At 36.7% G+C, this 25,107-nt stretch overlaps 1 protein-coding gene across 4 annotated transcripts; it reads left to right on the forward strand.

Annotated features, from left to right (window-relative positions):
* The first annotated feature begins 704 nt into the window (after nt 1-704).
* On the forward strand, nt 705-23,947 carry c2h10orf67 (chromosome 2 C10orf67 homolog). 4 transcript variants are annotated; one of them, XM_051879020.1, is made up of 18 exons: nt 715-957; nt 1,073-1,144; nt 2,108-2,202; nt 2,370-2,490; nt 3,108-3,251; nt 3,353-3,427; nt 3,547-3,663; nt 6,802-6,940; nt 7,780-7,838; nt 7,922-7,987; nt 12,436-12,501; nt 16,442-16,495; nt 16,571-16,650; nt 16,740-16,805; nt 16,888-16,975; nt 19,860-19,946; nt 20,024-20,117; nt 22,891-23,947. In XM_051879020.1, exons 3-18 carry the CDS (start codon nt 2,117-2,119, stop codon nt 22,929-22,931), a joined length of 1,383 nt encoding a protein of 460 aa, XP_051734980.1. In that variant the 5' UTR covers nt 715-957; nt 1,073-1,144; nt 2,108-2,116; the 3' UTR covers nt 22,932-23,947. The 4 variants fall into 4 exon arrangements, with proteins under 4 accessions (XP_051734970.1, XP_051734961.1, XP_051734980.1 ...); XM_051879010.1 differs by having other exon boundaries at nt 705-1,144; nt 20,034-20,117; nt 22,891-22,955; XM_051878993.1 differs by having other exon boundaries at nt 716-1,144.
* Nucleotides 23,948-25,107: the final 1,160 nt, after the last annotated feature.

Raw genomic sequence — 25,107 nt, forward strand, 5'->3', positions numbered from 1 at the left:
TGCTCGTCTGTTGCCTAGTGCAGTTATGTCACTTTAATAGCTTTTATGACGAAGGTTTACACTATGCATGTGAAATTTGGCATGCGAGAGATTTAAATAAAATACATAGGCTGTTGATTGCGTGCCATTATTCTGCGTTATTCATATTGAAGAGAATCAATTATTATACAGGACTTGCAGCAAAAGAAGGCGAAATATGGTTTATGTCTAGCCTTAAGAAACTGTTTGACTAATGATAATTCTTGTAGCCCATGTCCAACCTCAAATGACGGTGATTACTGTTGGATAAGTTCAGACAAATGACGAATAAAATGTGTAGCCTTTGTAAAATATAGACTACAGTAGCTATATTGTGACAAAATTACATTCCGTGTCATTATAATTCGTAGTCTATGCAAAAACAAACAAACAAACAAACAAACAAACAAAAAACGTAGTGATCTTTAATATAAAAAAAATCTTTCATAGACCATATATTTCGCCTTCTCGAGCTATAAGCTACAAGTCTTGTATAGGCTAAATTGATGCTCTTCAAAATATGTGAATATATTATAGTAAAATGTTTCCATATGTCGATGCAGGCACTCAGGGAACGCATAGTTTCCCTGTTACGGAAGTCAAGCATGCAGCATTATTTTATTTATTTATTTGTTTCTCATTATCTCAACATAAGTTGTTTCTCGTGATCTAAACATTAAAAAAAGTAGTTGTGATCATGAGAAAACAAGAAAGGAAAAAATAATAATGAATGGCCTCTTAGGTTTCTGTACTTTTAAAAAAAAACGCCTATCCCGACTTCCGTACTTTTTTTGGTTGGATCGTATAGAGTGGTGCATGTATGACATCACTTTGTAGGCCAAAATGCGGAAGTGAGTTAGCATTTTAGCACTTCCGGTTCCATCGCCCCGAAGTCAATGGGTTTTTTGAATGGGATTTTGATTAAATGGCTGAAATAAGGTCTGTGGTGAACGCAAGCTCAAGACAGTTTCACGTTTTATTCTACGACATAAAATGCATCAGTATTACCCCACTTGTGATTTTTTTTTTAAAGCTGTTATGTGTCTTGAAAAAGGCGGTTGCTAACAAGTGGCTAAATGGGACTCCACAGGCAGTCGGGGACATTAAACGTCATAACGGCGAAAAGGTAAGCTCAGTCTGCTTTTACAGCCTCATTATGCTCATAATTGTACTCTTATAAACTATTCTAACTCAAACGTGCTGGGAAAATGTTTTTAGATAAAACCTGAAAGAGTTGTCGGAAGCTTAGTGATGGTGACGTTGAAGTCGAGCGACCATGGTGTAGTTCGTTTATAGCCTACATTTAGCTTTGTATTTCTGGCGACCACATTTAGGCTTCAAACTTCATAAAAGTTATGTTCATCTGTGAAAATTATCTTGATGGACAAAACGCGTAAGTATCATAACTCTTTGTTAAACACAGAGCTTATTTTTTGTGATTTTCCAAAAGTCTATGGGAAAAATGTATAGGCTTTATATCGAGGGAACCCGTGCGCCGCTAACTTCCGGGTTTGCCTACAAAGTGACGTCATACCTGCCCCACTCTATTATGTCTATGGTTAAAAACATCAATCCCGGTTAGAAAACGCCCCAAAATTGGGAGACGCCCCTCTTTTGTTCCACAGAGACCTGTACTTGAAATTTTACCAAATAAAAAAAATGGCTGGAAAGATACAAGGTTGCGTTTAGTTAAATCAATCCCTGGCATTACCCATAATAATATACTTATCTATTTAACTAATTAAATTATTTACATAATTAAATTTAATTAGTTACATTTACTAATTAAATTATAAACATTTTAATATAAAAACGAACGTATTATATTTTCTATATTATATGTCTATATATATTCTATTTCTATATATATTGTATTATATGTTTCACTTAACTATTATCATAGTTTTTATCATGTAAAACGACTGTATCCTATGGGAGTCCAGCTAAAAACGGCTTGCAGTGAGAAACAGAAACAGATTGCAGAGTGAGAGTCGTTCGCTTTCTGTTAAGTTTCTGTTGCTACGGCAACCGTTGAGCACCAGAAATCTGTAGCCAAATATTATGCGATAGTATTTTATGTCCTGTGTAGTTTGGAACCATGGACGTTATCGAAAAGAAAATAAACAGCATTGCGAATGAAGCCGAGGAGGTGCTGATTTCAAAAGAGATCGAGGAAATACGTCGGTAAGTTTTTTTTTCATGCTCTCTTGCAAACAAGTTGTAAAGTTGCTGAAGACATCCAGACCCAAAATCAACTTCAGCTAAGTTTTGCCGGTGAACTATGCCGATCTTTTCACTAGGGTAGGATCTGAACTTAATTTCATCACCACACGATCTTTCTCCCTCTTCAGGTATTCTCTGGCAAATCAGTTGAGAACAGGTTTTTTTGGACAAGATGCCTGTGTCCAAACTGACGAATCAGAGGTGCCAAATATAAAGATTCTCGCTGCCGACACTGCAAATCTTATGAAGGTGTGTATTTTGTTACCTTTAGATGAATAGCCACTCCCTTTTTATCGTCAGCTTATTCTGTTCATAGCTCTTAATTTTTTATTTTACCACAAAAATAGGAAGCAATCTGTCGGCTGTCAATCAATCTGCCGCCATCTTTAAAAATGCAAGTTTTTCTTGCCTCAAGAAAGGCCCACAGAAAGCTGATACTTTGTCAGTGCATTCCACTAGATATACTCAGTGAATTCATTCATGCTGCTGGCTTTTCATCTTATTAGCTCAAGATTCTTCTAACTTTAGCTCTGAGTGGCCTCACTGTGGGCTGCCTAGCTCACCTGCTGAGAGGGCATATGGTGGCTTTGTGGTGAAGAACAGTGCCTTCACAAGGAATCCTCTAGCCTGCAGAGTTAAACATATTGATTAGCAGGCTAGCAGCCGAATAAATGCTCTACTAAATGCATGTTTTAGTTCCATCACTCACAGTGAACTATGGTAAAGATATCCTCTAGGCCTACAATATTGTGGTGGTAGCACAAAATTTAATGCATTTATTTGTAGTTGGCAGCTTTGTATTTCCTACCTAAAGCAAGTTATTCTGTGGTAAATAATCTGTTTTAAAATATTTAATATTATCTCAGGAGATGCACATGTTAAAAGAAGACACTGCAAAGAAACTGAAAATAATACATTTTCATTATGAGACTAAACTGCAGGAAGAATCTGATGCCCTTTATACACGAATGAATGATAAAATCAAGAATTTGGAAAACTGCTACAAAGAGGTTTGTATTCAAGTTTCATCACTAAATGTGTTTCTTCTGTAATAATCATTACTAATGCATTGATCTTTACTTCAATTTGATGTCTGTTTTATTATTTGAAGAAATTATCTGTTCTCCGGAGAAGCTATCAGCAGCAGCTCTCTGATGCTATGCAGGTGATCAAAGCCAGCTATAAGGTAAGCTTTTAATGAATTTGGAATATCAACAAAGATTTTGTTTTTAATTTAATATAATTTATTGTTACAAAATTCACAATCTTTCAATATGATATCTTGCATGGCCAAAATTTTACAAGAATAAGGAAGACATGGTTTGTGATGTTACTGACGGAAGAGTAAAGGACCTTCTGAATGAGCTTCAGGAGAAGAACCTGAGGATTGAGTGTATAAGTGAACAGCTGAAGAAATATGAGGTACAGATGCACTGCTATTCATCACAGAAACACAAAATTTTTCATTTGTTGAACTAGTGCTCACCATTTATTTGATCAGAAATACAGCAAAAACACTAAATATGATTGCCAACTTGCCATCAAAAATAATTGTTTTCTATTTGAATACATTTTAAAATGTAATTTATTCCTCTGATGGCAAAGCTGAATTTTAAAGGGATAGTTCACCCAAAAATGACAATTCTCCCATGATTTACTCCCCCTCAAGCCATTCTAGGTGTATATGACTATCTTCTTTCAGACGGACACAAAGATATACATCCTGGATATAAAATATCCTGGCTCTTCCAAGTTTTATAATTCTAGTGATTCGGGGGCAAGATTTTAAAGCCCAAAAAAATGCATCCGTCCATCATAAAAATAATCCATATTATTTTTTAGGCTCCAGGGGGTGTTATTTAGGCTCCAGTGGGTTAATAAAGGCCTTCTGAAGTAAAATGATGTGTTTTTGCAAGAAAAATATCCATATTTAAAACTTTAATAACTATAATAGCTTCCCGCAGACGGCCGTACGCATCGATTTGCGGTGGAAGAGTAACCCCTGACCCGATACATGACACAATGACGAACACGGAAGCACAGAGGATAACACCTGTCACGAATTAGAAGTCTAAAATGAGAAGTTTTAAAGAGGAATGTCGGAGGATTTCGATATAAGAAAAGAGGAGCTTGAGTTTGTTGCACAGCTCCATCATCATATGTCATACATCACGTCAGGGGTTACTCTTGTGACACAAGTCGACTTTGCGCAGTATGTGTTCGGTCGTCTTCCTGAAGCTAGTAGTTATTTTAGTTTTAAATGTGGATATTTTTCCTACAAACACCATCGCTTTGCTTCAGAAGGCCTTTGGATTATATTTATGATGGATGGATGCATTTTTTTTGGGCTTCAAAATCTCGCCCCCATTCAATACCATTATAAAGCTTGGAAGAGCCAGGATATTTTTAAATATATCTTCAATTGTGTTCTTCTGAAAGAAGATCATATACAGAAGTCATATACACCTAGGATGGCTTGAGGGTGAGTAAATCATGGGATAATTTTCATTTTTGGGTGAACTATCCCTTTAAGCAGCCAATACTCCATTTCTCAGGGTCACATGATCTTTCAGAAATCGTTATAATATGCTGATTTGGTGCTCAAGAGACATTTCTTATTATTATCAGTGTTGATATTGATAACAAGATTGGCCAATATTTTTTTTTTTTGAGGGCAGCTTTTGCACTGAGGCATTACTTGGCTAGTAGTGCATTTGTCATTAATGATGTCAGTATGATTCTTGATTACTTAAATGTCATCCAGCGTGTGTTGATATTGACCAGCAGGAGGGTAATTATTGTTTAGTGGCCTGCTCTATTATGGTCTGAAGTGCACTTGGGAGTGGCCTGGCCCCATGGCTATACACTAATAAGCAGGTTCTTGCGTTCCACAAAGTGAAATCAATTACTCAGCTTTATGCCCTTGCAAAAGGGGTTTACATGCAACATGAATAAGCTATCAGGTGCCAATAAGTGAGGTGTCTATTATTAGCCTTTTTAATAGGCTGCCCCTCTCACTCCGCCTGAGAGAGTTATCTCTCACCCTGAGTGTCTGAGCTCTGTCCAACCAAAACGGCTGCTTGTGTAGGCAGATGGCCGGGAGAACGGCCATACAAAACCTGCCACTCAAAGTGTAACAAATGAGTCCAGCCCGGCGGAGTTGAGCTTTGTTCATTGTGCTAATGAGAACTCTCACGCCCACAGGAGAGATGCATGGCTAATCACCTGTAGTTCTGTTACTGCAGCAGATGGTGGAGCCAGAGTTAAAGGTTGGGGTGTTCGAACAGGGCAGAAAGATGTTCCTTGGAGGATAATATTTTTTTTTCCTCTTTGAGGATGAAAAATTAGGTTCAGTAACTATGAATGAATCCTTAAGTCTACTATCTCTACCACTTTCTCACGGTAGATGATGACAATGAAACACTGAGGGAAGGATGAAGTGACCACTCTGCATGGAGTAATATTTCTGTCATGCTGGATTTATCAATGTCCATTCCTATTAGTGATAAAGTAATCCTCCGGTCCATGACATGTACATCATCATCATCTGACCGTCACACTTGGGGAGTCACATTCATAACACATGGCTCTTTATTCTGGGATTAAATCTGTAGTAAGCAACCGGCAACCATATGCAAGGTGTCACTTAGTTTATTCTGTGTGACTAAAAATGGCACCATTACTTGTATGTTGAGATCATCAAACATTAAATAAACTTATTGCAATCAAAACCTCTTTATGATCACAATTCATTTTCTTTATGAATGAGAGAGAGAGAGAGACAGAGTGAAGAAAGTGAAAGAAGAAAACCCTTTGAAAGCCTTTGAACGCCTGCACAATCTTAAGTGTGACAGGCATGCAAAAGCCCTGTTAATGTTCGGGGCATGAATGGTTGCTGCGGTACAAAGTAGAGGGCCAACTGCGTGGATATCACAGGAACCTGATGGGCTCCATGCGGCTCCCAGTCTGCAAACTTCAGCGCGCTGACATGTGATGTGATCCTGGTGACACTGGCAGCGCTGCTACTGAGGGACAGCACAAAGGCAACAAGCCCCCCCGGGAAACTGTGCTCTCTGCAAACCCCCTGGGGCTGCTCAGCCATCCTCCAGTCGCCCCCCTCACAGCCTGGCTCTGCCGAGCTTGTTAGAAAGCAGAGCCCAGACTGTGGGTGGATAGGCCCCAGCTGCCTTCCTTGACTTCCAGAATAAATTGACCTGAATGACAGGGGCACACAAACAGTATGATATGTATTATTCCTGTCAATAAAAATGTCCCCATGAATTATGGGCTTTGTATGTAATGTACTGCCGTCTTTCTTCCGGGCAAGAAGAAAAGGCCGAAAGAGGGAAGAGGAGAAAAAAAGAGAGATTTCCCTCTTCTAAGTGTGTTTGCTTTTTTGTTTCTCGCTTTTTATTATTCAGGGGGAAATGGTAGGAGGCAGAAAGTTGTACGATTGCTTTGTGCCTGAATGGCACTCATATTTGCCACGCAGCTTGAGCGGCGTGGCTTTTGTTTCGCGCTGTAAAGGGAAAGTTAAAAAGGACTTGTGTCATTTTTCAGATCGGCACCGAGGGAGTGGAGGACCCCGAGAAAAGCAGATTGAAGTCAGAGAATGAAAAGCTAAAAGATAACATCGACTTTTTGCACGTCGAGCTGGAAGAGATTCACCGAGCCCTGGAATCCAAAGAGCAGAGTCTGGGTAACACGTCATCTTTTAGCTTGTTTGTTGCTAAACCACACACACACAAGTATGTTTCTTTTTTTTTCAGTGGGTTTTGGGACAAAAACACACATTTGTCTCAAATGCTTGTTTTGGAAATATAGACTCATTCCCTTATCTGACTTGCTGTGTGAGGTAGTTAGCATTCAGAGCGCAATGTTTGACAACACTTGTCAGACCATAGCTATCATCTCACACTCTGTGGGAGTCTGTGAGGAGAAAGCAAACACAAGACAGGTGTATTCTCAAGGGTCAGGCCTTTATCTCTCATAGTGTTTGATATTCATTCATTGCTTATGTAACTTTGGTAACCGTCTGAATATTTTACGCCACTGTTTTTTCTGATTACGCATGAACACGTCTATTTTTGAAATGCTCCAGAACAAAATATCAGCCATTTTATTGGAACATAAACTCCTTTTATGTATTTCCATTCAGAATGTGAAGAACCATCTGCTAAAACGTTTTGCATTGGCTGTGACTAAAGATAAGAGCTGTCCAGGTCTTAAGTCTCTATGGAAATAAAAGCACTTGGGCATTAACACACACTTGGCCCTTGAACTTAGTGGTTTGTGTTTGGTCAGTGCATGTGAGTGGATGTGTCAACAGCATTGCACCAGGTCAGAAGCTTGTCAGGACCCTGAGCCAGAACAGGTCATGCAGGCCAGGACTGGGCTTCAGTCCACTGACCCAAGATGCAAAAGATGAACAAAGACAAGTGGATGTCCTGTCGTTGTGCTCCTGACATCAGTCTTTGTTTCTATTCTAGATATTGTGCTTTTTAAAAAACAAATGTTCTCTCTTGCTTTGGTCCATAGCTCTGAATTTAGAACAGTTGAAATCAGAGGCGGATGACAGCAAAAAGGCCCTTCAGAAGGTATTATATAGTACACAAAGAAGTTAAAAACATCCTTTTTGCATTTGGTTTATTTATAACACTTTCATTTCCATTTATTTCAGTTGGCAGGTGAACATGAACAACTGAAAATGCAGTTAAACTTTGAAAAAGAAAGTGGCAGAGAAAAGGTGAGAATTTTACTCTTGTTAAAGGAAAATTCTGGATTTCAAAAGGCAGCATTTGTGGCATAATGTTGATTTCCACAAAATTAATTCCAACCTGGCCACTGTTCCTTTTAACAAAGCAAAAATATTATGTTACGTTATATTATAGTGAGACTCTACACTATAATATAATAATACAATAGAAATAAGGGGATCCAATCTGTAAACGTTAAAATACTCACTCTTTTAATAGTACAAAATGCAGTTAACATGATTTTAGTGTGGGTAACACTTTAGTTTAGGATCCAATTCTCACTATGAACTAGTTGCTTATTCGCATACATATTACTAGGATATTGGCTGTTTATTATAAAGCACATATTAATGCCTTATTCTGCATGACCGTATTCTACATCCCATACCCAATATCTAAACTTAACCACTACCTTACTAACTATTAATAAGCAGTAATTAGGAGTTTATTGAGGCAAAAGTCATAGTTAATAGTTAGTTAATAGTGAGAATTGGACCCTAATCTAAAGTGTGACCAAAAATAGTATGTTAACCTTTTGTGTGTAAAGTTATATACAAATTTACAACTTTGTTGCCATGTAGGTTTAATAAGTTTTATCAGAAGAATTAATGTAAGTGTTTTTATAAATTATAAGCTTTTTACAATTCTGGTTTTAAATCTTTCAATAATTGGCCCCATTCACTTCCATTACATACATATTGTTTTTCCTGTTCCTCCCAGGAAATAATTCTCCTTACCAGAAATGTTTACTGTGTGACATCTAAGATAAATAGGGCAGCATATGTCAGGTTTGCAGGCCAGACAATGTTGTGCCTCATAATTTTGCATGTTTTACTCGTGTGTTAGCTCTATGAGCAGAGAGAAGCATGCCAGCGGAGCAAATTACCATGAATTAAATACTATGCAGCAACTGGTGCATGAGGGAGAGCTAAATTACTTTATGATATGTGATCAAGCACAGCTGAGGATATCTAGCATCAAGCTGACATTGTAGCATGTTGATTTGGTAAAACATTTGGCGAATGGACGTGGGGCAGTGTATATTTGTATTGATATAGTGTTGTTTATTTAGTGTTTTATCTTTTGTGCAGTAAAGATGAAATGTGTGTGAAGTAGCACTGCGTGGTGTTAAGATTGGGGCCATGCCAGAGTTTATATTATTGCACTACAGTAAGAAACCATGTGGTCCGAGTGCTTTGTTGTGCATTTTGAATACGCTGTAAGTTGGACTGCTGCCTTGCATTCATAAGTCCTGAGCTCGAATGTCAGCCTATTGCTTTATTTTACTACCAAAACCTTTAAATCCAATATTAATTCATTTAAAATAATTTCAAAATGCAGAATTGTTCATTTATATACTTAAAATACAGACAAAATGTGGTTAGCAAGTATCATTTTACACAGCATCTGCAGTTGATTGCGAGGAACAAAATGCACCAAGTTTGCCACACAATGGCTGGAATTAAAATATGAACACAGAGGACAACGTAAAAAGAGTGTGAAAGACTCTATGGTACTCAGCCATTGAATCCGGCCACACAGAATCTAGGAGGTTAAAAGTCTCCCTCTGGCCTTGCAGGGTTGCTGGGAGACAAGCAGCAAGGGTCCTGTCAAAGCTGGCATAATTTACCCTGCAATCAAACGCTCATATTAGCACAGCTCTTCAGCAGAGTAAAGAAGAGTATGCTTACAGATGTTTATTGATGTCACTTGTTGCTTGATAGTTTATTTATTTAGTTATTTTAAATATGCTCATAAAAATCATCTGGTTTGTTACAAGACCATACTTACCACTGAAAATTAAATAATTAAATAAAGATTGATTTTTGACGTATTTTACTTCATAAATGCATAGAAGAAATAATTGGTATTGGTCTCTTTTTTATGTAATGTTTATTTAACCAGGAAAATGTAACAACATTAAGTGTAGCAGGGACATGAAATAAAAAAAATAAATAAAAAAAAACCTGTGAGGATTTTGCCGCATCATTTTAAAACATCACCGCATGCCATATACAGTTTATATATAAATAAATGAGTACACCCTCTCTGAAACTTCTGAAAGTCAGCAATTACTCAATTACTTAGAAGACATGTTAGGGTTCTTTAGAGATATAATGTTCCAGCAAGTCTGCTTAATCAATTACCAAAGAAGAATGGTGTAAGTTTAAGGCAATGTTTGATCAACAGGTAAGTATGTTGAACCAAAATAATTAAAAAAAAAGTAATTTCTTGACAATTCAAAGTGTTATATATCCCACTGAATCATTCTCAGACTTAATGCTGACAACAATGGAACCACTTGGGAGAGAACTGTCAGGAGACTTATTTCTTAGCACAAAAGAGGACAGTGGTACAAGAGGATTACCAAATCATTGTTTTAATTGTGAAAATATAGCAAAAGTAACACAGAAATTCAAAAACAATGGACTTGTGACAAGGCCCCTGAAATAATCAGGCCTTCATTTTAAGCTTTCATTTAGTGATTTTTTTTGCTAGACAAAGAGCAGGAGAAATACCAAGCGAGTGTCTCAGAGCCAGCAAAAGCTATGAAAAGAGTGACTGTTTATCTCACAGAGTAAGATGCAGCCTGCAGAAATGACATGCATGGTTGTTGTTCTCACTGGAACTACCTACTGTAGCCAAAGCACAATAAAGTCAGTTAGCCATTTCCAAAGCCCATATTTACAAAATATAGATTCTGGGAATCAGTACTCTGGTCTCATGAGACCAAATCAATCATTTTGAATCTAACAGCATCCAAAATGTTATGGTGTTGCTAGAGGAGGAGTACAGTGAGAAGTGCCTGGTTCCCACAGTAAAGTTCAGTGGTAGTAAAGCTCTTATATAGGGATGTATGAGTGCTGAAGGTGTGAGGGAGTTGTGCTTTATCAATGCTGTCATGAATTCAGACACCACTGTAATTTAATACACAAACTTGAAACAGAAGATGTTACCCTTTCCTCATTCCCTGCATTGTTGGGCATTTTTTTCAACATGACAATGAGGATATGCATTCTCCCAAGGTGAAAAACCTGCTGTGGACATGTATTACACTCAATCTTTACACTCTTGAGTGCCTGTGTGGGATTCTGTAGAGACGAGTTGAGCAACACTCCCCATTAAAGATCAGGGAATTTAAGGAGCTCATCATCCAGGAGTTAAACAGGACAGATGTGACAATTTGTCATGAACTTGTACACTCCATGCCAAGAAGGGTCAGAGCAGTATATTTCAAATTATGGAGGGCATACTAAGTGCTAGAATATTATACATTTTTTGAATTAAATCTAGGGTGTACTCATTTCTGCAATCCTTAATTTAAACAAAATTAGCTAATTTACTTATTTTATGGCTATTAATGACATATATTTCTCAGTTTTTATTATGTATATGTTTAATACATTTTAGTTTTGCCATCTTTCCATGAATTGAATTAGTGATCATAAAGAAAATACATCTTTTGTATTTGTTCAGAGGGGGTGTACTCATTTATGCTGTGCACTGTGTTTGTGTATATATATATATATATATATATATATAGCTCACCACTGAAAATCAAATTAATTGTTAAAATACTTAAAAGTTTTGCAGACATTTTAATTGTAATATCTTTACATTTGTATTGCATATATTATTATTATTCATGTATGTACAGATATACTGTGTATAATACAGTTTTAGTTACTTATGTTGCGTTTTTAACATTTTTAATAAATAATTCATATCTTTTTTTTCCCCCCTTTTTTAAAGTGCTTTATAATAGAGAGGCATATTAGTTTCAGATCAATAATGTTCTTCCGGCTCTTCACATAATACTGAGTGGACACAAAACCTTAGTAGGACCAGGAAAGAGGCTAATGGAGCAGGTGGTGGCCAAACACACTCCATGTAGGAACCCTGGTTAAAACCACTAATGAAGACCTCCTTAATGTTGTTTGAGCCACCAGGAGAAAAGGATTATCCATATTTAGTGTAGCAGTTCAGATTGGCCTCTTTTCAGTCTTGCATCCTTTGTTAAGCTGCCCCTTTGTGCTTTGACTGACAAACTCAGTGTTAAGGTCTAGCGTGGTGGCTCTGCATAAAAATGTAAAGTAAAAAATGACATTTTGAAAAAAAAGTTTTTTTCCACTTTATTTTGGTGACTTTGATCAATGGAGCAGAAAATTTGTTTCCATAGCCAGAGGGCTGCGGGAAAGACCTATAATGAGAGGCTGAAGCCCAGGCCAGAGTGGAGTGTGAAGCTCAGCTGGGTGTAGGCTTTGCCTCTGTGAAAGGACACCCAAGTGAATGGCCCATCAACAACACAACTGCACTTGTCATCAGCACCATTGGCTGACCACCTCTGAAGTTTTAACCTGGGTGTAAATACTCCTAAAAAAGTCTCAATTACTGTCTGTTCTTGTCTGTGAGATAACATATTAAATTTCTTTTGCAGATAAAACAGTTAAAAGAGGAGATGAAGAAAGAAATTGCATGCATTGAAGCCTCACGCCTGAAGGAGGTGAGTATGAGACGCAGCAGAACACATGCTCAGATACGGCACGGACTTGACTCAAGTCCTATCTGCCTCAGGATGTTTGGAGGTCTTGAACTCTTGACCAAAGGACGGTCCCTCCATTACCCCAGACATCAGTGTCCTAAAGCAAAGACGGAGGATAAGGTGCACACGCAGTGTCTAAGTCATATTGATTTTAGCCATGAGTCTGTGGTTAAATTTCAACTCGTACCAACAGTGAAACGCATTCATTAACAGACCTGAGTGATGGATGGCAGCTCCCTCTCCCTCTATCAAGTGCAGATCTTTTTCTTTTTCATCCAAAGTGCCTTTTCTATCACAGATGTGAATTTCAACCTTTGCTAAGTCAATGAAATTCTTAATTAATGCTAATCTAACATTCAAAAGTTTGGGGTCATTAAGATTTTTACAATTTTTTTTACTTTTATTCAGCAAGGATACATTAAATTAATCAAAAGTGACAGTAAAGACATTTATAATGTTACAAAAGTTTTCTATTTAAAATAAATGCTGCTCTTTTAAACTTTCTATTCATCAAAAAATAATGAAAAAAAACAACTTCTTCACAAAAATGTTTATCAGCACAATATTATCAACAATGATAATATTAAGAAATGTTTCTTGAGCACCAAATCAGCATATTAGAATGATTTCTGAAGGATCATGTGACACTGAAGACTGGAGTAATGATGCTGAAAATTCAGCTCTGCCATCACAGGAATAAATTACATTTTAAAATATATTAAAATAGAAAACAGTTACTTTTAAGTTGTTAAAATATTTTATAATATTACTGTTTTACTGTATTTTATAAATACAAGCAGCCTTGGTGAGCTTAAGAGCATAAGAACCTACTTTCAAAAATATTAAAATATCCTACCGACCCCAAACTCAAACAATAGTGTATAAATTGTCATAGACACTAATTGCTGACTTATTATATTATATTATATTATACATTAAAAATGTTATTTTAATTTATGTATATTACTTTATTATAATTATTAAAAAAAAATGTATTGATATTTTGATATAATGCTATTTCTAGTGTTTATCATACTTATCTTTAAATAAACACACTATAAACTATAAATGTAGCTAATCCTTTATAAAAATGGCCATAGCATCACGGCTTCTTACATATCCTTTTTTTTTTATTTGCTTGTTAAGGCTCTGTTGGATGGGGGTGTTGGCGTTAGAGTGTGTGGGGGGGGGATCAGGACGATGTCTCTGTCAACATGCTGACCGCATAGAGGCGGCCGAGGCGGTGGCCAGTGTGAATCCCTGGCCTCAGCGCCTAGGAGAGGGTGGAATGTGGCATGCAGCTGACACAACACGGTGACAGGCTGGAGTGGGTGATGGGGTACAGCTGAATAAAAGTGGACAATAAGCCCGCTTTAAAGTCCACTTCATAAAGGGCACCCTTACAATGAGCTTGGCCACTGTGGCTAGTTATTATGGAAATGTGTGGAACTCTTATCTTTTTTTATAACGCCCAAGCCTCGATCTTTACTGGCACGTGCCTGGCCCTGTATAGACAGTGACTCAAACTTAGATACAATGCAGAAAGAGTTTGATTTATTTACCTTGGAAAACAATAGTTCTATAATCATGTGGTCTGTGCTTGAATGGTTAGAAACACTATTCCTCAAAATCATGTCATTTTAATTTTTTTTTTTCCTCACCAAAATACACAATACACACAAAAGTTTATGGTCGGTAAGTTTTTTGGTTTTCAAATAAATTATTACTTTTAACAAAAGTGATATTAAAGACATTTATAATGTCACAAAAGATTTCTGTTTAAAATAAATGCTGTTCTTTTGAACTTTCTATTTATCAAGGAATATTAAAAAAGTGTTACTGTTTCCACAAAAATATTAAGCAGCATAACTGTTTTTAACATTGATAATAATAAGAAATGTTTCTTGAGCACCAAATCAGCATATTAGAATGATTTCTGAAGGATTATGTGACGCTGAAGACTGGAGTAATGATGCTGAAAATTCAGCTTTGCCATCACAGAAATACATTACTTTTTTAGTTTTGTTTTTACTGTATTTTTGATTAAATAAATGCAGCCTTGGTGAGCATGAGAGACTTAAAAAATCTTACTGACCCCAAACTTTTGCAAGGTAGTGTACATGGAATTTATCAAAACATTTTCAGAAGGTTATTCTTCGGTCGAATGTGAAATTATTAATTATTTTATGTCCAAACTGTATGTGTAGCTGCATCCATCAAACTAGTAAGGAAGCAGACTTAAGTGTAACATGGCTTCATTAGTGTTCATTCTCAATGCAGAGTACTTCATGAGGCCTTACACAAAACTGTTGTATTGTCACAAATCAACACCTACTCCTTTTTGCACATAATGGGTCCCTGAACAATCTGGCAAGGAAACTTTGTTTTTCCCATTCTCTTTTTTCTTTGGTTAGGATGAAAGAAAAAGGGTGGACTGACAACCTTTCTGTGTTCGGTTAGACTAACAACACACTCTGCACCCACTCTTAATAAGAGAAATTTAAAAAGGGACTCCCACGTTCTGTTAGGCCTTTTTGGGGGAACACGGGTGGAAAAGTGGATGTCCGAGCTGACCTCAGGTGACCTGACCTTCACACTGCTCTGAACGTATGCACTCAATCAGCCAACATGACATTCCACAAAGCTGTGTCAAGCCTTGATTGGACATGCCAAACAAAGTGGACATTTGGTGTTAAAATGATCTTTTGTGAGCGACGGATTGATATAATGACACACAGAATATGGCCATCCATTTAAATCTCCATTGGAAAACAGATAAAACTTCAAAGCCATTTCCTTTCTTCTGAGCTGAGGTGGACAGGCACATTAAACGTGTTGCTAGATTCAGTGGATAGTTCACCCAAAATTGAAAATTCACTCATCATTATGTTGTTCTAAACCTGCTATAAACTAACTTTCTTTTGACAAACACAAAAGATGTTTAAAAGAACATTGGAGTCCAAACAATATTGGACCCCACTGACTTTCACTGTATGGGTGAAAAACACTGTGACACTTCTCAAAATATCTTCTTTTGTGTTTCATAAAAGTAAGTTGTTACCATCCTAAGGTAACTACAGATTTCACCAGCTCCAGTTTGGATCAATCTCTGACTGATAACAGAATATCGTAACATTGTTCACCCAAAAATGTCATTTATTACTCACCCTCATGTCGTTCCACACCCATAAGACCTTTGTTCATCTTCAGAACACAAATTAAGATATTTTTGATAAAATCCGATGGCTCAGTGAGGCCTCTATTGCCAGCAATGTCTCAAGATCCAGAAAGGTAATAAAAACATATTTAAAACAGTGGGTGAAGCTTCGAAGCTTTACGAATCTTTTGTTTCGAATCAGTGGTTCGGAGCGCCAAAGTAACGTGATTTCAGTAAACAAGGCTTCGTTTACGCAATCCAAACCACTCATTAGAAACAAAAGATTCGTAAAGCTTCAAAGCAGTGTTTTGAAATTGGCCATCACTAGATATTGTTGAAAAGTCGTTATTTTGTTTTTTTGGCACACAAAAAGTATTCTCGTCACTTTATAATATTAAGGTTGAATCACTGTACTCACATGAACTGTTTTAAATATGTTTTTAGTACCTTTCTGGATCTTGAGAGGTTCAGTGACATTGTTGGCAATAAAGGCCTCACTGAGCCATCGGATTTCATCAAAAATATCTTAATTTGTGTTCCGAAGATGAGTGAAGGCCTTACGGGTGTAGAACGACATGAGGGTGAGTAATAAATGACATTATTTTCATTTTTGGGTGAACTAACCCTTTAAGATGTACTGTAATGAAAATGCATTTTATTTGTACTCCTTTATTGACATAGACTTACTATACAGAAATGCATCATTGTACTTTTAGTATATGTTTGTGATTCTCCCGTTGTCAGAAAGCTGCCACTGAAATTGAGAAGCAAAAGCGAGGAGAACCCACAACCATGGAGGTACGCATCTCTTTGTTGAAGTAGCATACAGGCATCCATAAACTTCTCTGAATCTTAGCATTCTTTTTCTTTCAGCTTCTTGGGGATGCAGAGCTGGTTCAAAAAATTAAAGACCATAGAAAGACTGAAGCAGTGCTGAAAAAGGAGATTGAAAGGTATAATACAACTTTGAAACAGATTAATCCTATAGTACTTGTTCTTTCCACTGCCCTCTGTTGTTCTTATTGTTTTTAAATGTTATCAGGCTCAATAAGCAGTTGTGCATGTCCAATCAGGTGTGGGAAAAGAAGTTTGAGATTTTAAGACAAAGGTACACCGTAAAGTTTTGTAACTCAATTTTTTGTTATATTAGACTCCATGAGCTCTGCCACATTGACTATTTCTCTCTTAAGTTTCCATGCCATCAAGGATGAGATGTTTTTACGGCAGACGTTGCAGCGGCAGGAAGCCATTCTGCACAACGCCTCAGTCAGCTTTGCGGTCAGTAGCTTCTCTGAGAGCAATACAGTTTTGTTCACTTTGAATCAGTATGCTCTCCCATGATATTTACAGCAACACGTCTTTTTCTTAATCAAAGCTGATCTTACCACTCTGAAAGAGGGAAGGATCTTTAATCATGTAACCCTTAATGAAATCTGCACCTGTGTCCTGTCCCGCACGCACACACAGAGCACATATACAGTAGAGGTTAACCCAGAACAGACTTTAACAGGTGCACGCCCATTAAGCCCCTCATCTCTGGCCTCAATTGGTGAAGGCTGATGAATATGTATAAGTTTTGTTTTTGTTTTGCTCTGCACCCCACACCCCATTTAGCAGGCGAACAAATGCAACTCGGATCACCTCGTTGAGGCCTGCCTGTGTCGGATGTCATTAATTAAACAAAAAATGCACATGGAAACAGCTGAGAATGCCTTAATAGAGACATGTACCCAATGTTTGCCATTATGTTTTTTTGTTGTATATAAAATACCATTTAAAAGTTTAGGGTTACTAAGACTTTTTAATGTTTTTGAAAGAAGTCTCTTAAGCTTAAAGAGACTCCATTTATTTGATCACAATTACATTAAATTCAGCAATATTGTAAAATATTATCGGTATTGAAAAGTAATTTAGTCCTGTGATGACAAAGCTGTATCAATCAGCAGCCATGATAAGTCAGGATTCTTTGATGAGTAAAAAGTTCAAAAGAACTTTTTTTAAAATATAGGAACATTTTGTAACATCAGTGTTACACCCCTATTATAAATAAATATAAATATATATATATATATATATATATATATATACAGTATATACAGTCAAATCAGAATTTATTCAGACACCTTGAACATTTCATTCATTAATACAGTTTATTCACTATAGTTCTCAGATTTATTCACAAGATCTCAGAGTTAAACTGTGTCAGAAAAAATTAATCTTAATTATGTCAGATAACACTTAAGCAAAACATGGTCAGGTGTCTGTGTCTGAATAATTTTTGGTTCTAAAGTTTTTATCAATTTTACTGGCAGTCCACTGTATGAAAAATTTTTGGGTATAATATGTCACAGTTTATTTTGCTATCCTCACTTACATAAATGAACTATAGTGTCCTGCATCCACTAGTAAAAGTATATCAAAAATATCAAAAATGTCTGAATAATTTTTGGTTTGACTATATATTAGGGGTGTAACGCTTCTCCACACATGGTTCTCCTACGCATCTATAATATGGTTTTTTGAAAATAAATAAAACAGCCAGACAGATTTAGGCTAATGTATGTTTCTGTTGATGGATAGGCATTCTGGCTTCCCCTAAACTTTGTTTATTGCGAGTGCCGTATGCTCTATATGACCAGTCATTTACGCCGTCCTCACCCGGTGTTGATAGTGCGCGAGCACATGTGAGACCTGAACAGCGCACGTTGCTATCTGTGTTTAAACTAAACTTGTTTAAACCTTGTCAATGTTAACATTCGAGCGCAAGACGAAGAGAACTCGCGCACGCGCTGTGAGAACATTTGTGCACTCATCAGAAGCTCGCACGCGGAAGCGCGTGTACAGCGTGCAAATGAGTTCTCTTTTAAGTCTTGCACCTGAACAGACAAATTCACAAAAAAATTGTCAACATGCCCATTTTGCCGATTATCCTAGCAAACATAGTAGGTTCTGTCTTAAGTGAACTTAAACACTCGAGAAAGAAACCATGTGTTCAGTATCAGTGTACTGTATCCGTGCATTATGTCTTAAAGTGACAGCAGCCTAATATTCCTGCTGTCTGTATGTGTTTTTTAATGTTAATCATACAACAAAAGACAAATCACTCATTGCTCTTGACTGAATAGCTTTTGTAACTTAATTAATAATAATGATTCATTTTTAATTTATACAATGAAGATTATATGCAACATTGTTTTATATTTAATTAGCTACTTTTACTCAATTTCTGTACCTACTGGCCTGGCATGCATAATACAGCATTTTTAATTGTTTTTGCGGATCTGTGTGAACGGGGAATATTTTGACAACGTTGTCGTCTGTATGCGAAAAACGCAAAGGAAAAACTTTTCCCTTTTTAGTCCCTTAGGCCCTGTCCACACAAACATGGGTATTTTCAAAACCGCAGCTTTTTCTATGTGGTTTGGCCGTTTGTCCATACGCAAATGCAGTATCAGGTCACTGACACCGAACCTTTTTGAAAACTTCTGCCAGGGTGAAAATTTTCAGAAACTCCGGTTGCAGTGTTGATGTGTAGCCGGTGAAACCAGAGATTTTGGCTTGTGACGTTGGGAACCGGAACTGGTAATAACCTTTTTTCAGGTTTCTGATTGGTTAGGGTTATATCGGCACCTGTTGGCTTAGCATGCTCTTGACAGCGCTTCATAGCATGTTTTTTTGCATTTTTATGTGGACGGAGATTTTTTTTAAACAAAGGAGGAAAAACTCAGTTTATAAAAATACCCATGTATGTGTGGACTATGCCTTAGAAGTCGGGAGTTCATCACACTGAGCATCTACAATGGCTCAAGCACCTGTAACTCTTTCTTTTCTAACCATTTAAGATGAACAGAATTTTGGTTCTGTTTGTGATCAGATCATTTTGAGGGTATGTTTACACAACAATGTCCTCAGTAATATAGTGAAATATGTTGAAAGCTGACTTATGAGACATGAAATGGTCCTCATTGCTTGAAAGACTTTCATGATGTTTTCTTTATGTGGTCCTCATTAAGGTTGATTTATTTTCATTTTCAGCAAATTGTTTGGAGTTTAGCAAATATCATGACCTCTGTATAAAAACAACTGCATCTATGAGATGTCTGCATTAATAAAGTGAAACCAACATTTGTATATGAGAAAATTTGATGTCTTTTTCTTGTAGATGGATGCTCCTTGCTCACCACAGCAGAAGAGTCCAGCAGACGATAATTTTAAAAAGCTGTGCCTAAATAGCAAAGTGGCTCCTTTGGTAAGGAACCTTCCAACTGAAACTCTTCTGGTTTTGGGGTGATGGACTTTGTAGCTTAAATGTTCCTCTGCTGTAAGCCACGTATAGGTGCTGGAGGCCAGCAGAAAAGGGACAGAGTCGTGAACATCAGCCTACAGAGTGAGAGAGGTGCAGATGCTCTCCCTGGATTAGGTCAGTGCATGTACCTGAAAGAGATAACAACACAGACAAGTAACTAAAAGATCTAATTTAACTAATTTAACTTTTACTACAGTTGTAGTATAGCATTAATACTTGTCCTCAAATTGCCTACATCAAATAAGATGTTTATAAAGTGTTCAAAGATATTGATTTAACCAAACATGTCACATCACTTTGAAAGGCTGCCTTGTGCACTATTATCATATTAGCACTGACACATGAGGAGTAGGAATGAGAAATGATGGAGAGAGTTGTCTTGCCTCAGCTACTTTTTAATCTCTCTTTTGCCTATTATTGACTTTCTGATGATTGGGATCTAGGTTAATGAGCTTAGCAGGCATGACTTGGCTAGATAACTGAAAGACTTAATACCCTCTGTCAATATGGAAGCTCTCAGACACAAATATCTGATGCACAGAAGCTAACTAATCAATCTACCCAGATTACAACGCTGTCCTGTCGGTGGATTTCAACAGGCCAGTAGTCATAGACAATAAATGTGTGTCATTGGTTCTGCATTAGTTCTTCTTTTTATTGCAAATGTTTGTTTAATTTAATTACATGTACACATTACAGTCACATTTTAGGGTTAGTAAATGTTTTTGTAAAAAAGTAATTAATACTTTTATTTAGCAAGGACTTATTCATCAAAGAATCCTAAAAAATGTATCACTATTTTCACAATCATATTAAGCAGCATAACCGTTTTCTACATTGATAATAATAAGAAATGTTTCTTGAGCACCAAATCCGCATATCAGAATGATTTTTGAAGGATCATGTGACACTGAAGACTGGAGTAATGATGCTGAAAATTAAGTGTTGCCATCACAGGAATAAATTAAATTTTTAAAAGATATTAAAGTACAAAAAAAAAAAAAGTTATTTAAAATTGTAATAATATATAATATGACTATTTTTACTGTAGTTTTGATCAAATAAATGCAGCCTTGGTGAGCATAAGAGAGTGTGTTTATGTGTGTGTATATAATTGAAATAATAATAAAAAAAAAAAATATATATATATATATATATATATATATAAGCATTAAATGTAAAAGAAGGATACAAGTTTTCGCTTCATGTCTAACCCTCTGTATATTTGCTTAAGTACTTGTGAAAAGCCTTGTACTTGCAGCCTGGGCTCTGGATAGAGATGTCTATAGGCCACTGCAGTAGTTTATAGTGGGTCAGCATGAAGGGGGTCACTGGTCCTCTGTCCAGAGGGCCTGGCCAGTGACCTCTACAACTGCTAGCCTGCCCCTGTCTAAACCATGGGAATCTGGTCCATACATCACCACTGACACCCAATAATTGAGACACTGGAGATAAGGCACCGGCTACTGAGGGTCTTGACACTCGGAAAAGAGTTGGCAAACATTGTTGTCACACAGCAGATTATGTTTGTTCAGTGTGTCACCAATCTAAGGTGGTGTGAATAATTTCAAGCCTGCACTTTTACAAGCTTTTATTTGGATGTCTGAGCCAAGGCTGCCTTGCCTGTCTGTCTGAGTGGTCTTGTTAGCTGAGCTTAATTTCTAATAATGAATATAGCCTTCTAAAATTTAAATGCAAATATGTTTGATTGATGAAAATGTCCCAATTAAAAAAAAAATAAAAAAAATAATTATAGTAAGTATTAAACTTTTCAACCACATTGTGATCGCTTTCAAAGAGAGTAAAATTTCAGCATGTTAAAATCTCACTTTTATCTTAAAGATTTAAATGTTCCCTTTTTAATATGGCAAGTGCGTGGCTTCAAAGTCATTCGGCAAACGATCAAAAGAAGGGGGACAAGACTGCTTGGACACAACCATAATAAATTTTTTCTTCTTTTTGTTCATGAATACGTCTGGCCCATATGCTTTTCTGCACAACTATTTGAAAGAGGCATTTACAAACCCAGGCCCACCACATTAAACTCTATAACAATCTTCATTCATGGTAACTTATCAGACTCAATTAATCAACTTCAACAATGGCAATTCTGATGTGTTCAAGCAACCTGAAAGGCCTAGGTCAGCACTAGGGCAGTCCTGAGCTTGACTTTTTTCTGCACTTAAAACTGCATATTCTGTTATTAGCCATTATTAAGACTCTTTTTACCTCATATTTAGACCAACAACACCCCCCACAAAAAAAATAAATAAATAAATAAATAAAAAAATAAAATGTCTTAAGAAAAGCAAACAACGTTCAAAATGAGCTTTTGTTTTTCTTTTTTTCCTCTAAAAGGCTACAAAGCCCCGCAGTTGATAAAAAGCCTCTCAGTCAGTCTCAAAGGAGCATGTCTTCTCTGCTGCAATGTGAATGGTATTGTTATGGCTATTCCAGTAGGCTGAAAAGGGGTAACCACTGGTTTGATTCGGTTACACGGTGTGGTTAAGTTCTCCCTCCCACCGCCTTGGTGTCTATGGAGGGTCCGTGACCTGTTTTGAATCGGCCAGGGAAATGTCATGTTGCCCCTCCCATGGGCAGTACTCGCATTCACTTGATTGGTACAAAAAATGACTTGGGATGGTAAAAACCACAGTTCCTGCATCACAATTTATAGGTGCTCTAATATCAATAAAATGTATGATTTACTAGTGATATTCAGTTATATGACTGGTAATACAAACAAATAATTTTGGATTATTTTGTGAAAGCCAAACTTGTTTGGTATATATTAGATTATTTTAATGGGTGCTGTTGTTTAAATGTATAAGATTTTTATTTGCGTTTTGAAGCTTTTTGCTAAATTACATGTTTTATTTAATTGCAGATTCCCAGGTGACCCTTGCTGATGAGGAAGATGAAGTATAAATTGGAGTTCTTTCTTTCTTTTAAACAGGCAACCACGCCATCACATTTGAAATAGAAATGGCACCAAAAATTGATAACTATATTACAGTCTATTACATTTTAACCCAGCAAATGGGTTGTTTTAACCCAGCAGTTGGGTTAAATGTTTGCCCAACCTGCTGGATAGCCTTATTTAACTCAACTATTGTTTAAAAATGACTGTATAGCTTGCTTAAAGTCAACCCAAAATATGTTGTAAATTAACATTTATTGATATGTTTAATAAATTAACATTTATTAATAAGTTTAATGAATAATAATTAAACAATAAGCATTTATTAAATTGCTTATTAATAGATGTTTGCCTTTTGATTATTATTGTTGCCTCTAGTAATTATGTGTCTGATTTTTAATTTCCAACCTATTTTGGGTTCATTTTAAGCTATCCATATAGTAATTTTTAAACAATAGTTGGGTTAAATAAAACTGCCCAGCATGTTGGGCAAACATTTAACCCAACTGTTGGGTTAAAACAACCCAATCGCTGGGTTTGTCCATTTTCAACTAAACTGGGGTTGTTTTTAACCCAGCATTTTTTAGGGTGTAGTACCCATACCAGTGGACGATATTGTTCTGTTTATTCTAAGCACGTGCTGCAGTTATGTCGTCTAGCGCTTTAAATGCTCTGGCTCTTTAAAGCAAGATGGATTCTGATTGGCTGTCGATGTTTTTATCGTTCATCAGCTGGAAAAAATGCTCTGAAAGTGATTGCACTATATAGTTTCTCTGTGCCAGACTCTGCTATTCTTTTATATTTAGAACGGTTTTTAGAACTATATCTTTATTATTATAATCCTTGGTGTGAACGGGCCTTTAGTCTGCACTGCATGTTTTTGTCATTTCGAAACTTGACTATGGTATCATAGTCACATAATATAACTTTTTTTTTACTGTATAAATCAGAAATAAAATCCTTAATACCATCGTTTTAATTGTGTTTTAATTGTTTTTGGTCTGAAGAAGGAAAGACCTACTTGGAGTGAAAGTAGAATTCAGTCTATAATTATATTTAAGGATATTGATCCGTATCAAGCTGCTCTACGTAAAAAAAGCATTTGCACAATAATTCCTACTCCATGAATTCGAACAAAAGTCTATTCATTTTGTCAGTGAAGATATCACGGCACTGTACAGTGCGTTTGAACTTTTTTGGCATGTTTTCAAGCAAAGCAAAGAGAAAACTTCAAATCTCTTTAAGTAAATTCATTAGATTTCCCCCATAGTGAAGCCACACAGAGCTCCCATTAAGAGAAAACAAAGGCTATCGTGACTTTAACTGACTGTAATTGACTGTGCTGTGAATGGACTCAGTCTGCTGCAGCTCTTAAGCCTGAATGCTGTTGGAGAGGTGCAGACATGAGTAACTGTATGCATTCTTCTGCCACAGTAAAGAGTGCTCCAAGAATGGTCTTTAGCTTTCCGCATGCCGCATACAGCACAAAACCAGCGGAATGCACAGCTTTGGAGGCCATCTCAATGGCTGTGAAGCCGAACAATAAGATCTTGGCTCTCGAACCCATTTCAGTCTTTAGTCTTGCTCAGCCCCCATCGCTTTCGCTCGGTCTTTATTTCACTTCTTCACACTGTACAGAATAAATGATCATAGAAATGCCCACTACTTTTACGTTTTGCTGTATTGTACATGCTTAAAAAAAAAATCAAAAGGAGTTCATTTTAAGTTAATCACCTGTAGAATGAAATGTAGTAGCATTGACCTTCTAAATCTCTAGAACAGAGTGGTTTGGCTGGTAGCTGTAGTGTTCTGTATAAACAGTGTCCCTCTGTGGCAAACCCCTGCAGAGCTGTTCTCCAAACTCTGGTCTCACCAGACCCCACTGACCCTCAGGGACAAGCTTAGAATCAATTACCAATTTCTCCTTTAACTATCTGTCATGTACAACGGACGGTTATTGGGTTATGACTTGATCAGCCTGATCACTGTGCCGTGACCCTTTTCTCAGGGATTATGTGATTATGCCCTAATTCCTTGTAATCTTCCACTAACTGGTCCATTGCCAGAGTCACAAAACAACTTTTCCATACTGCTGTGCTACTGAACAGACCAGCATGGTCCAAACTGCTTGCAGCCTAGTTACCATAGAAACTACTATAAGATGTCAGATATATATCATTAGCT

Source organism: Ctenopharyngodon idella, chromosome 2 (assembly GCF_019924925.1).
Source record: "Ctenopharyngodon idella isolate HZGC_01 chromosome 2, HZGC01, whole genome shotgun sequence".
NCBI classification, from domain to species: domain Eukaryota; kingdom Metazoa; phylum Chordata; class Actinopteri; order Cypriniformes; family Xenocyprididae; genus Ctenopharyngodon; species Ctenopharyngodon idella.

What these genes read in the sequence shown, in the direction of transcription:
- c2h10orf67 (XM_051878993.1), top strand. Translation starts at nt 944, where the DNA reads ATGGCTGAAATAAGGTCTGTGGTGAACGCAAGCTCAAGACAGTTTCAC. An exon ending in AACGTCATAACGGCGAAAAG is followed by an intron (nt 1,145 to 2,107) that starts GTAAGCTCAGTC and finishes TGTCCTGTGTAG; the next exon opens with TTTGGAACCATGGACGTTAT. An exon ending in ATAGCAAAGTGGCTCCTTTG is followed by an intron (nt 19,947 to 20,023) that starts GTAAGGAACCTT and finishes CTCTGCTGTAAG; the next exon opens with CCACGTATAGGTGCTGGAGG.